Consider the following 13,334-nt stretch of genomic DNA (forward strand, 5'->3'; position numbering starts at 1 on the left):
AGTAGACGTTACAGCCAAGGTCGCCCTGAGGTACAACACCGATTGAGGACCGGTATTTGGCAGTTAATGCCAAAAGAAATAGACGGAGCACAGCATCAGATCTGTCTTGTCAGCTCCCTTTAGCTACCGGTACGACAGTTTCAAGGCAGACCGTGTACAGATGCTTTGGGCACATTAGTCTATATGCTCATAGGCCTGTCAGATTTGTTTCACTTACCGCAACTCACTGTCACCTGCGATTAGCCTGGAGTAGAGAGAATACATTGTGGATGCTGCAACAGTGGTCTTGTATGATGTTTTCTGACAAGTCCAGGTTTAGTTTGCAGTCTGATTCCCGCCAGACTTTCATATGAAGAGCACCAGGTACCCGTTACTACCCAGAGAACACCATTGAATGACACCGTTATGGTGGTGCAGGATGGCTGGTTTGAGAAGGAATTATTCTTGATTTCAGAACTGACCTGCATGTTCAGAGTGTAACAATGACAGGCCACATCTATCGGAATGTCATTCTGGAACAACATGTACATTTGTTTCGAGGCGCCATGGGTGCTGAATTTCTGTTTATGGATGACAACGCCCGTCCTCACCAAGCAAACATTGTAGAAGAATGCCTTCAATTGGAGGATATCCCCCGTATAGATTGGCCAGCATACTCACCAGACTGGAATCCAATAGAGCATTTGTGGGATATGCTTGGCCGACGAATTGCAGCCCGTCAACCCCTTTCCAGATGCCTACCGGAACTTCGGTGAACATTACTTGATAAGTGGTGTATTATTCCCAAAGATCACATTGATAATTTGATACTCAGCATGCCTAGGCGTTGTATGGCCTGTATTGCATCATCCGGGAGACATACTCCGCATCAACCGTCATATCAACTATGTTGTACTGTTTTTTGTAAATAGGTTCTTTTTTTTAATTTGCTCCAGGGAGTAAAAATTGAAGTTTTTATTAATTATATCAAACATAGAGCAACTTTTTTGCTCTTTACATTTTGTTGAATAAACAGACTTTACAAATAAATGAAATTTGTTTTGCTTCTGTCTCTCTCTTTGCCTGAATTTCATTATCCTTAATTTATGGACTTGAATGTAGAACGAACGATTAATGATGCATTGTTTTATGGACTTAAAAGCATTTAAACTCCTTTCAAAAGACTTTTTTTTTTGCATTTCAAGCATTAACATTAATATTTCAAAAGCAGAGAAAATGGATGACGTAATCAAAAAAGTATGAAGGTAAAAAAAAAAATTTTAGTCAACATTGTTAGGAAATTCAGAATAGTGATTTTGAAGCATAAAAATGGAATTCCATTACCAGAATAATCTTCCCTGAATCCAAGGTAGCCAAAGTTGGGACCTTCATCCAAGCCTTTAAAAAAAAAAAATGTGTAGTACTTACTACAAAACAAAGGGGGTGAGAGGGATTTGATTGCACAAGCACTACAGCGTCTGCACCCACGTAGAGAAACATAAACCAAAGAAGCTCTTTACTACATTAATATTCTTTTACTTTTGGAATTATTTTATATTGGTAATTATGTTTTATGTAGATAAATTTAAGACAAGAAATGGAAATGAATTCACCTTTTTCAAGAGACAAAATAGACAAAAATTTTCTTTTTTAAGTTAGCTCAAAGTAAGTATACAGCTCAAACTTTTTAACCTAATATTCGGTATTTGGTGCAACCCTATAATTTTGAGTATAAAATAATAAACACTAGACTAGAAATGGAAAATGTCTCCTGGTTGTTAAAGTGCTATGCAATATTCTCAACAAATTGGTGCAATGGAGGAGGGGGCAGGGGAGACATTCTGAAACGGTTTAAAATCAGCTTAGAAAGGAAAGGCGTAACGCCTGTTGGATACTAATTAAAGATTTTGTCTTTACTTCATCATTTCAACATTTTCAATAGAAAAATACAATTCACCAATATTTTCAAAATGTATTAGAATATTATATTTCCCTGATTGTCATTTTCATCAAGTGTCATTTTAGATTCGTGTTGATCTGAAACTTGACTAATACAATAAAATTATTTAGTTCTGGATTATAAAGAGTAAATATTTGTGGTTTAAGAGATTGAAATATTGTTAATATTCAAACAAATTGCATGGCATAGAAACAGGGCAAAGAAGCCTATATTTGTGTTTCCCTAAAAAAACCTGCCCTGAAAAGCAAACTTGTTTAGATGTTAGAATTTGTATACTAATAGTTTTGTTGCAAGATGATCTTTTTTCATTAAGATAAATTGATTTACTCAAAGATTAAAACAGTTTAGCCAATAACAATTTTAAAATCTAAGTTTAATACACATTTCCACTTCAGATTCGTCATGCACAGAATAATATCTGTACCTCCGAGGGATACAACACTATGTCCACTTTCATAACTTTACAGGAGAATACAGTAAACTCCCGACTGTCAGCGGTCGGATCATCCGCGCGTCCTTTCACTTTTTTTTTTTTTTTTTGAAACTTGTGATTGTGCTGTTGTTTGCTTTTAGATTTAACATATATTTTTATATTCAATGTTAGTAGATGCAATGCAGCAATGTTTTTAGTTATAATTTGAATGAATGTGTGAGTGTCATTAATATTTTTTATCTATTGCATACACTAAGTATCGTTTTTTACCTATTACTCGGATTATTCGTGGTTTCGCTTATCTGCGGTTACCGTGCCACCCTATTCCGCGGATAATCGGGAGTTTACTGTAGTTTTAACCACAAGGCGTTCTATCTCTCTAAGTGAAAGTGGACTTGGTGTTCTTTTAAAATATGATATGCTATATTCATTAATTAATAACTGGTTTTAGACATTGTGCTCTATGCCTCTAGGAAAACTGAGAAAAGCTAATTTTAAGACTGATGTCATTTTGGGAAAAAATGGACAAAGTGTTGCATCTCTCCGAGGTACAGATATAAATCTACAAATATTTCATACAAAGCTTTTGACAAAAGAAATTTAAACATCTGAAATGCAAAGCGTTTGAAGTAGAGCAATAAAAAATAAAGATGAAATTTATAATAACAGGAGAGAGATTCATCTTACTTCAGAAATTATTCAACTTAAATAGAAAATTTTGTTATTTCTGAAGTATTTAATAATTGTAGCATATTTTTCACAGCTATGGTAGATTCAATATATATCTGGAATGCAGGTTAGAAACGCTTCCTCATTCTTACATAGTTTAAAAAAATTTAGCATTAAAAAAAAGTAAATTAAAAACATTAAGTCAAATTATTGTAAAGCAAATGAAAAAAAAATCTAAAAGCTTAAATGCGTGAGACAACATCTGCTGAGGATGACAACAGAGAACGTCAAATCAGACCAAGTTTCACTGTAACAGACAAAATATTTGTAAAGTAAATGCAAAGTGTGTAAATCCTTTATTCCCCACTCATATCTGCTATATTAATCAGAACTTTTTGGAAAGTAAATAAATAATGCTGCCATTAGTTTAGACACTATCAGATATTCAATTTTCAAATTTAAAAATAACCAATCATCAAATAATATTCCATTATGTTTATCAAATAATGTTCTGCATTTATGTTTTAACATTCTACATATTGTCTCTCGCATCTTCTTAACATTAAATATCACACAAATTAAAACAGGATATTGCTATACATTCCCATATAATTTGTTTATAAATAACATTTTTTACTTAAAACAATGATATACACTCTCATTTTTTACACTCAACAATTTGAGTGAGCATAATATAAAATCTTTTCCGACATTTTAGTAGAAAGCATATAAAGAATATATTCTGAAAAATAGAACAGCTTTATACTTGTTCAATGTTATTAAATTGTGATGAATGTCTGATATCATAAAATAATCATAAGACGAATTAAATTACTATTTCTTTATGATTTCAATTTTTTCCCTTTGAAAGAAGTATTATAATAATCTCCATATTAAAAGTATTTCATTTTTTCTCATTGTAAAGGAATATGGATCGTAAGAAATATTACTTTTAAACTTATTTGTCAGCAATACATACACAATTTTACATTTCATTTAAACTTTCATGAATTAGGATTTTTTTCTTCGTCCCCTTTTGCATTTAAATAAGGATTTGAATCGATAATCTGCAAAAGAAATAGGTTTTACATAACAAGGTAAAACTGATAATGGAAGGAAAGGTAAATTTGCCATTCACTTACTAATATGAAAAAAAAAATTGTATCTTAATTTTATAACGCTACTGAGAATGATAGTAAAAAGGTACATGAAACTATTTTTAGATAGTTCAAGACGACTATTTAAATATAAAAAATAAATAAATAAACAAAGATAGAAAAAAAACTCATCTTAATGTATGTATAGGTATATTTTTACAGTAAAATTGTTTACTATAAAATATATTGTTAAACTAATGTTTTTCCTTTTATCAGGATTTTTTAACATTTTCTTTTTTTTTTTAACACTAAAAAATCAGTTGATACTAAAAGAATATTCAAAATGATTGCAGGCATTGCTTCTCTAAGAAAAATAAAATTTATGCAAAAACCAAAAGGATGAATGAACTTCAAAATTATGACAAGCTTTTTTTTTTCTTCTTATTATTTTTTTAAAAATAGATCACACAGAATTTCCACTCCTCCCAACAGCATAGAATAAATGGCATGTGACACTGAAATAAAACTTAAACATTGGCTTATACTGAATAAAAGAAATAAAATTTGTTCTTTTCACATGAATATTTTAATTTACGCTTGCTGCTATAAAAATCACTACATGTTTTATATAACTCTATATATTTCAATTTCTATTAATTTATTTTCCTAATGCTTTTTAATTGACTAATCAAATTTCTTATTCTTAAGACATTTTAATGGGAATGACTGTAGTGTTAAAAGTGTCTTGGCATCTAATAAGGAACCTCAGAAATGTGCTAAGCTCATTAGAAGGTAATACCACCAGTTTAACAAAGAGATTATAAGACAGAAGAAATTTTGACGGTGACTAGTATTTGCCACGTTGCACGCTTGAGGACGTATCCCATTCGTACCATAAATGGAAGTTTTCCGACAAACGACACACATCTACGCACAACTAATATACCCCATCTGAACTGTACAAATAATTACAAAATGTCTTCATGTCTCTTGATGCGTCATGAATCTTGAATGTCCGCAACTCGGAGGACAAGGCACCTAAGTCATGGAGCTCCCAATCGCTATCGATACGGCGTGCTCGTCATCAAACGTGCACGTGTTCTGTTCGACCGGTGTAGTGGTTGAAAATCGTCACAGTCTGATTATCTTCCACACTGCCGGCACTGGTGGGCGCATTGACGCCGTTGCTGCCGCCAAAGTCACACAGGTCTCCGTTGTAGGGACGAAATGCAGTCAGGTTGACGAGCGTGGTGGAAGGTGCTTTCCCCACGCCTGCCGCGGCAACATTGCCGGAACTAGTCCTGGTGAAGGAAGCACTGTTTCTGCCGAGGCTGCCCACTGTGCTACCTCTGCCTATGCTGCTGGTTGCACTGGTGCGACCGGCACTTCTCGCGGTGTCGCTGGCGGCATCGCCGGAATGACTGCCGGATCGGGAACCACTTTGGCCACTCGAATGGCTTCCCCTTCCTGAAAGCATTCGCAAACAGTGTTTATAAAGTCTTGCACTGATCTAGAAAAACACTACATCATATTAAAACGTACAGCAGAATGTCAAAAACCAATTGAGGCAGTGAGAAGCAAAGGGATGTCAGTGGCAAAATTAAAAATTTGGAGATAATCAGAACAACTAGTAGGTGAACCACTTCTCTATCTTGGGACAAGAGACAGTACTCGTAGTCTTGGTAGGTGCTGTTTTACAGCATGATTTAGAGAAAAAAAATCAATGAAAGCCTACTTAGAAAGTTATCTTTAAACGCGTTTCACTCAAAACTTAAAAATGTCCACTTACATCCCTTTGCTTCTCACTGCCTCAATTGATGATTTTAGACATCCGGGAAATCAGTGTTCTCGTTCTGGAGGATCTCTGGTTTGCGGTTTTAATAGACAGGAATAAACTATTCTTGCCTGCTTTCAAAGTAGTCACCTTAAATCAATGAAATTTTCTGGGGGGATCCACGAGTTTTGAATTTCATACCAACAGTTCTTCTGATCTGGCTTCACTTGAATACATTCTCACCTGTCTGAGGCTCTCCAAACAGGATTTTGCTTATGATCCTTCAACGATGTTGGACTTTTTGAGGGTGTACAATGTTATGGACCTGGTCTAGCACTGCTGGCCAACGGGGACGTGCAACAACAACAGACATCCTGGATGTTGTCTTGTAGACTATATTTACCATTTCATCTCTGTGGCCCTTTAAGGTTTAGTTGGGTGAGACAGGGCGAATGGCTTCCCCTGGATACTTTGTATCTGATGGTACCAGTGTTGACTAGGTAGACATTGGCAGTGCGGAGGAGACAGATGCACACAGGTTTTAATAGTATAGATTTAAGAACTGTTAATTTTTACTTTTCTTCACATGCATACATATATGTACAAGTAAAAGTTAATATCCTGTGTAAGTACACTATGAGACAGTGAAAATTTAACAACTAGAACTAGGATGAATGTCAGCAAATAGAGAGACCCAGCACAGAGCGATTATTCATGCATGTTGCGACACGACACTTATAAATAGAATAACTGTACAGTATGTGCTAAATTTTGCGAAACAACTTTTTTTAGCTATTTATAAACTTAATTGAAAAGAAATTTCAGCTTATGCAAAGCAATATACTACAAAATGAACTAGTGTTTTTACATGATTCTATCACTTACAGATATAAGTACTTTAATTCAGTAATTAAAAATTTGAGAGTACAATGTTAAGAGATTTTTCAGGTTGTGGCCAAAACAGGCAAAAGCAACACTTTCTAAAAATCTGCCTTCTCTGTCTGTCTGAAATAATTAAGAGATACAGGGTCTTTGTAAGTAAAGATTCATTTTGATATGGCTATAAAAAGAAAAAGAAATTGAAAAATTAGGGAATAGTGCTGTACATGCATTACTGTAAATGACAGAAGAATATATAATATATCAGTTTGGAATATTAAGCTCTATTTTTGTATGGTTGTAGAAGGAAAACCATCAGACTAAATGTTACGAAAGGCAATCCAAATGATGAAAAATTGTATTATCGGAGTAGTATGGCGATAGCAAAGCAAATCCTTAAATAAGCAGACTTACCATTTGTTATAACAAAAAAAAAAATATTTTGTAACAAAATCACATAGAGTTGTTTACAAGACTTTAAAAAATATCAAAGGAATTTTTCACATTATAACTTCACAAAGAATTGGTCCAGTGTCTTCTGGTTCAAACAAAAACGTGCATTGTTTGAACAATGCACGATAATGTGAAGATTTTTTCATTATAGTTCGGCTACCGTTATTCGTTGAATTACCATAACTTATTGTACTATCTATGCAGGAGCTGTCTGTACATTTAATCATAATAAAAAGTATATAATCTGTGCACTAAGGGTTATGTTCTTGATATTATAATTTAAAGTTATCTGTGTGTACATAAAAATTTTATTCAGATAAACAAGGTTGGATAAATGAGGTTCTATTGTAATAAGTTTCACGAAGCCAGGGGGGGACTGGCTGACTTTGGCCTCATCAGCAAAAGAATATTTTGGCCCAACTCGGTGAATTAAACAGTGCCGGATCTCAATTCTTCTGAAGTCGAGCAAAGACATTAAACTACCAAAGTTCCTATTTTCCTTTAAGTTTCTAAAAAAAGGTTTTAAAGTTCTATAAAAAAATTGTGAAAAGTAAAATAAAGTTAACACTGAAACATTTTCATGTACCCTTGAAGAAGGATACTAATGGGTTTAAAAAGCACATCTTTAGGCATCTATGCTGACAACATAGGAAGGACATGAGGAAAGGAGGAATCAGGTAAATTCACTCAGAATATATATTTTTTAATTGGTTGATCTATATAGGATTAATGAGGAAAGAATAGGGAGAAGGGGTTCTATATATAGTTCCCTTCCAAGTGATATTTTCAAAATTGATGTCAAAACCCCAATTTTACAATTTTCGGTAACATTAGAAGAAAGAAAAGAAGAGATTCCCCCCCCCCCCCCCCCCCAATTTTGTTTTCTTTCTTTTTTCTCAAATTGAAGTGTATTTCTTGCTTTCAATTGAAGTCTTTCATCTTCCTTGTTTTCTCCATTTTATTTAGAAAAAATAAAATAAAGTTTATATTTATTCTGGCGCGATACCCTCTTAACATAAAATGTGGGCTGAGGTAAAAATAAAAGAGATGGGGCACCACTGATTTGTTTGCATCAATCTCAATTCTATAGAACTGTTCCCGTTTTACTATTTCGACTTGAAATTGAAGAGCAAGAACTTAACTAATTATTCTTAGGAAAATTTGTTTGACAAAAAAGGGTCAACTATTTAAGTTGCACAAAGCAGTAGGCACAGTCGAGGATCCCGACCGGGCCAGTCCGCCCCTGCAGGAAGCATTAAAACAGTCTTCCCTATTGGGGAAGTCTGGTACACACAATCCTATTAAAAATGTAAGAACGGTATAAAAATATGTTTACATTTTTTAAATTCATTTCTAAAACATGTTACTAAGCAGGTTAAATACAGCGTGCATAATTTTCTGAAAGCAAATTGCATGACTGCACCTTCAACAGTAGCCCTGAACATACCAAGAGGAATGCTGTTTACATGTGCCAAAATATATTGTAATGAAAATTTACATTGTTTTAACTGAATGAGTATATCAGACTACACGTAAGGAAGGATTTAAAGTTTATCTCAAGAAAGTTGACTCACCCCTAGGAGGTCCATTGTCAATGACAGAGGCTGTACCCACAGTCCCAGAATCTCGTATAAATCCATCATCACTACAGCGAGCCGTTCCACCACTGGAACAACCTTCTCCGCATCTGGTACGTAACCTTTCAAAGCAAAAGAATCATACTTTTAGTTAGATTGAGAGGGAGGGGGGGGGGGGGTAGAGAAAAAATAAGAAAGACCCCATATTTTTTAGGCAGATAAAAACTTGTTTTACATCATTGTTAAATCATAATGTGTTTGCTTCAAAAGAAACAGAATTATTCCATATGATATTAATACAAAATTATGCTCTTTGTAACATTTGAGCTAAAGCAGTAATTTTTATTTTTGGCTAAAACAGATGTCCACATGTATGATACTATTTATAGAAGACTAAAATTGATGGCAAATCTTGTAATTGCTGACTGCATTGTAATTCATTTAGATTTAAATTTGAAAAATGCAAATCATCAAACACATGATCTCTAACTAAAATGTGACAACAAGGCTACTAAGTGACCGGAGTGAGTCTTTGTATAGTCCCAACACGCACTATGTATAAAACTTCCTAAATAGATAAAAATATATAAGAAAAGACAAAAAGTGAGGAAATAGAAGGGGAAAAAACATTACCTGTTCCAAAAATGTATGATAACTTTTTTAAACAAACTAATGCTGATGGGTCCACCAATGATACTGCTCAGTAAGTCACTAGTTTCTGCATAAGAGGTAGTGAGAGGAGATACATAAATAGGATATCCAATAGGTTGATCACATGATGAGTTGATGATGTTTCTCAGAGCTTGCTTGGCATTTTGGATGCTGCCTCGCTCTGGATTACGATTCCTCAAATAAACAAGCTCTTGTTGCTGTCCAGCCCATAGGCCACGAACACACTCACGATTTATCTGAAACCCAAGCAACATAAATTTAAATTTTAAACTAAGAAGTGATCATTAATCAATGGCATGAGCCCACTGGAGGCCAACAGAACTTTTAATGTTGTTGGCTGGATTACGGTAACATGGTCACCTGGCGATACACGAAATCTTGTTGCAACAAACTTCAAGAGACTGCAAATTTTGTTCGTTGATGGAAATTTGGTAGTAATGGAGTTCAAGTAGTGTTATAGCAAACAAATCAAGATTGAAAACATATTTCATTGAAATGGAAATTTAGCAGTATTGGTATTCGTTGTAACAGGATTTCACTGCATTAGCAATTAATAATAGAGCTTTCAATGTTGTTCAATTTAGTTGGCAGAATGACTTTTTAATGAGTTTTTAATGGTTTCATTTTGTTTGGCCTTTTGTTTTATCATTCATCGGACTTGTTATTCTCTTGTTACATGGATTGTTTTATTTAAATGTAAGTTTAAATGATAATAAGATGTGATACCACCAAAGTAAGAAGTTTCCATGCTAGTTTGACCAAACATAGCAGCAAATTTTACATTAGAGTTGCCATGAAGTTGCACACAATGTCTACAACTAGGAAATCATTAGTTTTAGTTTCTATTTTCGATAAATTCATTAGATCGCCAATGTAACCTTATTCTACACTCCTTATGAATGTTATGAGGTGGGTCAGTCAAAATCATTTTTTCTACAGAAAAAAAATGCTAAAACTTCTTAATTACAGAAATAATCTAGAAAATAGTTAGGGACTTATTTGGAAGATTCATTTTCATATGAAAAATTTAGGTTAGGCAAACAAGAAAAAGTTAGTCTATCACAATTATAATTAATCATGACACATTGATTTTTAAATATTTTTATTTTTTGTATGATGTTAAATGTAGTAAATCTAAATACTACCCTTTTATTTTTTCTGGCGTAAAGTGACTAACTACGCTAAAAGTACTTATTCCAAATGAAAATCTTGATTGGGATAAAAGCGTGAATCGCAACATAGTATAGAAGGAAATATTGGGTTAAAAACCGATTTTGCCGTAGTAAAATTGCCTCCTAGTTCAAAATCTTTTAATTAATGAGAGGATATTTATATAGTGGAAGCAAAAATGTAACAGATAGTTTAAAGCAAAATGTTGATTTAATTGCATTCAGAATCTTCTTTCTTTGGTTCTTTCGTGTTATAAGAAGGTTGCGGTGCATTTTCAATCCCAGCAATCTATTCATATTTATTGTCACCATGTTTAGTCTAAGAAACAACTTTTTTGGCAATACTGTTTGTTAAATATTTAAATGCAACGAGCTCCATAGAGTAAAGAAATTTACATAGGAAGGCCCCGTCTATGGTAAAAAGAAGATTGAAGTTGGAATTATGGGATACAGAGGTGCAATGATGGGCGGGGGTTATGATAACTTGATCGCTTCACGAGAATAGTTTTCACCAATCTCACAAAGAGACCTAATAAAGTAGTTGGCAGATTGGTTCGCATTTTAATTCATGTTTTAAAGTAATTTCAAAAACGTGCTTCATAAACTTGCATCAATATCTAAGTTTAAATTAACAACCAATTGAGATTCAGTATTGTAATGTTTTGAATCAAAATGTATCTGAAGATATTTAGCAGGAAGCTAAGGATCTTGGGATATAGCGGCGCAACATCGGACTTCAATTTCTTAGTATAGTGGGGCCTCTCTATGTTATTTCTTTACTCTATGATCAACTCTGAGTTTCCCTAGTATAGGTGGATGTCTGTGAGAGAGGGGAGAGCTATGTTCCGTAGTGTGCTTCTTATAACTGAAATGACTACTGTTTGTCTCAAAAGTTAAGACATTCGCCTTTTTTCTACACTGCGATCAAAATTGAGTTTTATTTATTGTGAAAATGCATCAAAATGAATGAAATGTAGGCTAAATTAGTTTTTGAATGATATTAATAACGTGGCAAATCAAGTCAGCTTTTATGCAAATTTACTGAAATTTGAAAGCGATGCTTCAACTCACGTGACGTGTGACGTTACGATGAAGTGTGAAAAAGATATTTAAATCAAAGCTTGTTTCCTTCTGCCCCTTTTTGAAACACCGAGAGCTGCAGTTAACGTTAAATGAAGAACGCATGACATGGCAAATGAAAGCTAAAGGCTCGAGTATAAGTGACATTGCAGCGAATTTGAATAGGTCAAAGAGAAGCATTTACAGAATTCATGCAAGAAAAGATAAAATGCAACAGAAAAAACGATCTGGAAGGATTCCTTCAACAAATAAACGAGCTGACAGACGTATACTTCAAATGGCGTCTCCCCAGGGTCTCTCTTCACTCAAGATTTAAGTAATGTCTGGACTTCAAGTTTCAAAAGACACAATCCACTGAAGAGTTAGAAATCGCCCTCATCTTATTTTGAAAAAGATGGTTAAGTACCAGCTTTGACACATCATCATAAAATCAAACAATTAGAATCAGTGAAAAAACATATGTCCTTCGGAAGTAAGTGGCTTTCTGTAACATTTTTTGACGAGAAAAAACCGAAATTTAGATGGCCTACTTGATGGGTGGGCTTGTTATTGGCATGATTTGAGAAAAGAGCCAAGAACATTTATCAGCAGGCACCAAGGTGGAAAATCTGTGAAGGTGTGGGGCTCATTTGGGTTTAACATTCAAAATCATTAGCAATTTTATGTGGAAAACAAACATAGATAAACTATCAGGAAACATTGAAAAACAATTTGTTGCCATTTTGTGACATCACAGGTGGACCACACTGCACATTTCAGCAGGATAACGCATCCATACACACATAGAATTCCACAAAAGCATAGTTTGATCGACAAAACCTTCAAGATACGGACTGGCCAGCGTTAAGTCCCGATTTAAATCCAATCGAGAATGCTTGGGGAGTTCTAAGCTGCCGGGTTTATGCAAATTCGAAGCAGCACTTCTCTGTTAAAGAACTGAAAACTGCTACAGAGAGAGAATGGTACAATATTGAACCTAAACAGCTACAAAAACTGGTTGAATCGATGAAAAATAGAGTTTATCTTATTTTTGGTAAAGGAAACACGATTGCCAGCAGATTGATTCAGCAGTTTTTCTAATTGTGACTAAACTTTTGAGACATAAAATTTTTATGATGTTTAATACTTTTATTTAAATTTTCTATGCATAAAGCAACTACGACTTATTTTTATATTCATCTTGTTTTTCGTACTTATGTAAAATAAATAATGAAGTAGTTAATGATAAGTTTTCAGTTTTTTATATTTAAAATTGGCATTTTGTTGGGTGACTAATCTTTTGAAACAGATTGTATAATACTGATGAAGTGTTTATATGTATACGTCTCGTTTCTCGGAAGCATATCCAACGAATAGCAAGAACAATAATATTTCGTTAATGTGATGCTTTTCAAGTATATTGGAAAAAGTACCAAACCTTAGAAAAACACAAATTGACAAAAAAAAATATTATAGCCGAGCGAGGCTCAGTCGTCCAGGTATATAGTATTAAGCAAAGATCCTTCAAACAATTTTTATGAAATTAAAACATCAAAAATTAAAACATCAAAATCTTGAAATTTACATCGTTGGAAAGAAAAAACATTTCTCTA

The 13,334-nt window shown here is 33.8% G+C and overlaps 1 protein-coding gene across 1 annotated transcript in view; it reads right to left on the reverse strand.

Moving 5' to 3' along the window:
• Positions 1-4,613: 4,613 nt before the first annotated feature.
• LOC129225632 (pecanex-like protein 1) overlaps positions 4,614-13,334 on the reverse strand; it is a 107,045-nt gene continuing 98,324 nt past the window's right edge. The window contains exons 37-39 of the mRNA XM_054860098.1: positions 9,455-9,729; positions 8,819-8,943; positions 4,614-5,605 (exon numbers count right to left, since the gene is read on the reverse strand). Coding sequence (XP_054716073.1) covers positions 5,223-5,605; positions 8,819-8,943; positions 9,455-9,729 — 783 coding nt within the window. The 3' untranslated portion in view covers positions 4,614-5,222. The remainder of the gene's footprint in view (positions 5,606-8,818; positions 8,944-9,454; positions 9,730-13,334) is intronic.

Source organism: Uloborus diversus, chromosome 7 (genome assembly GCF_026930045.1).
Source record: "Uloborus diversus isolate 005 chromosome 7, Udiv.v.3.1, whole genome shotgun sequence".
NCBI lineage: Eukaryota > Metazoa > Arthropoda > Arachnida > Araneae > Uloboridae > Uloborus > Uloborus diversus.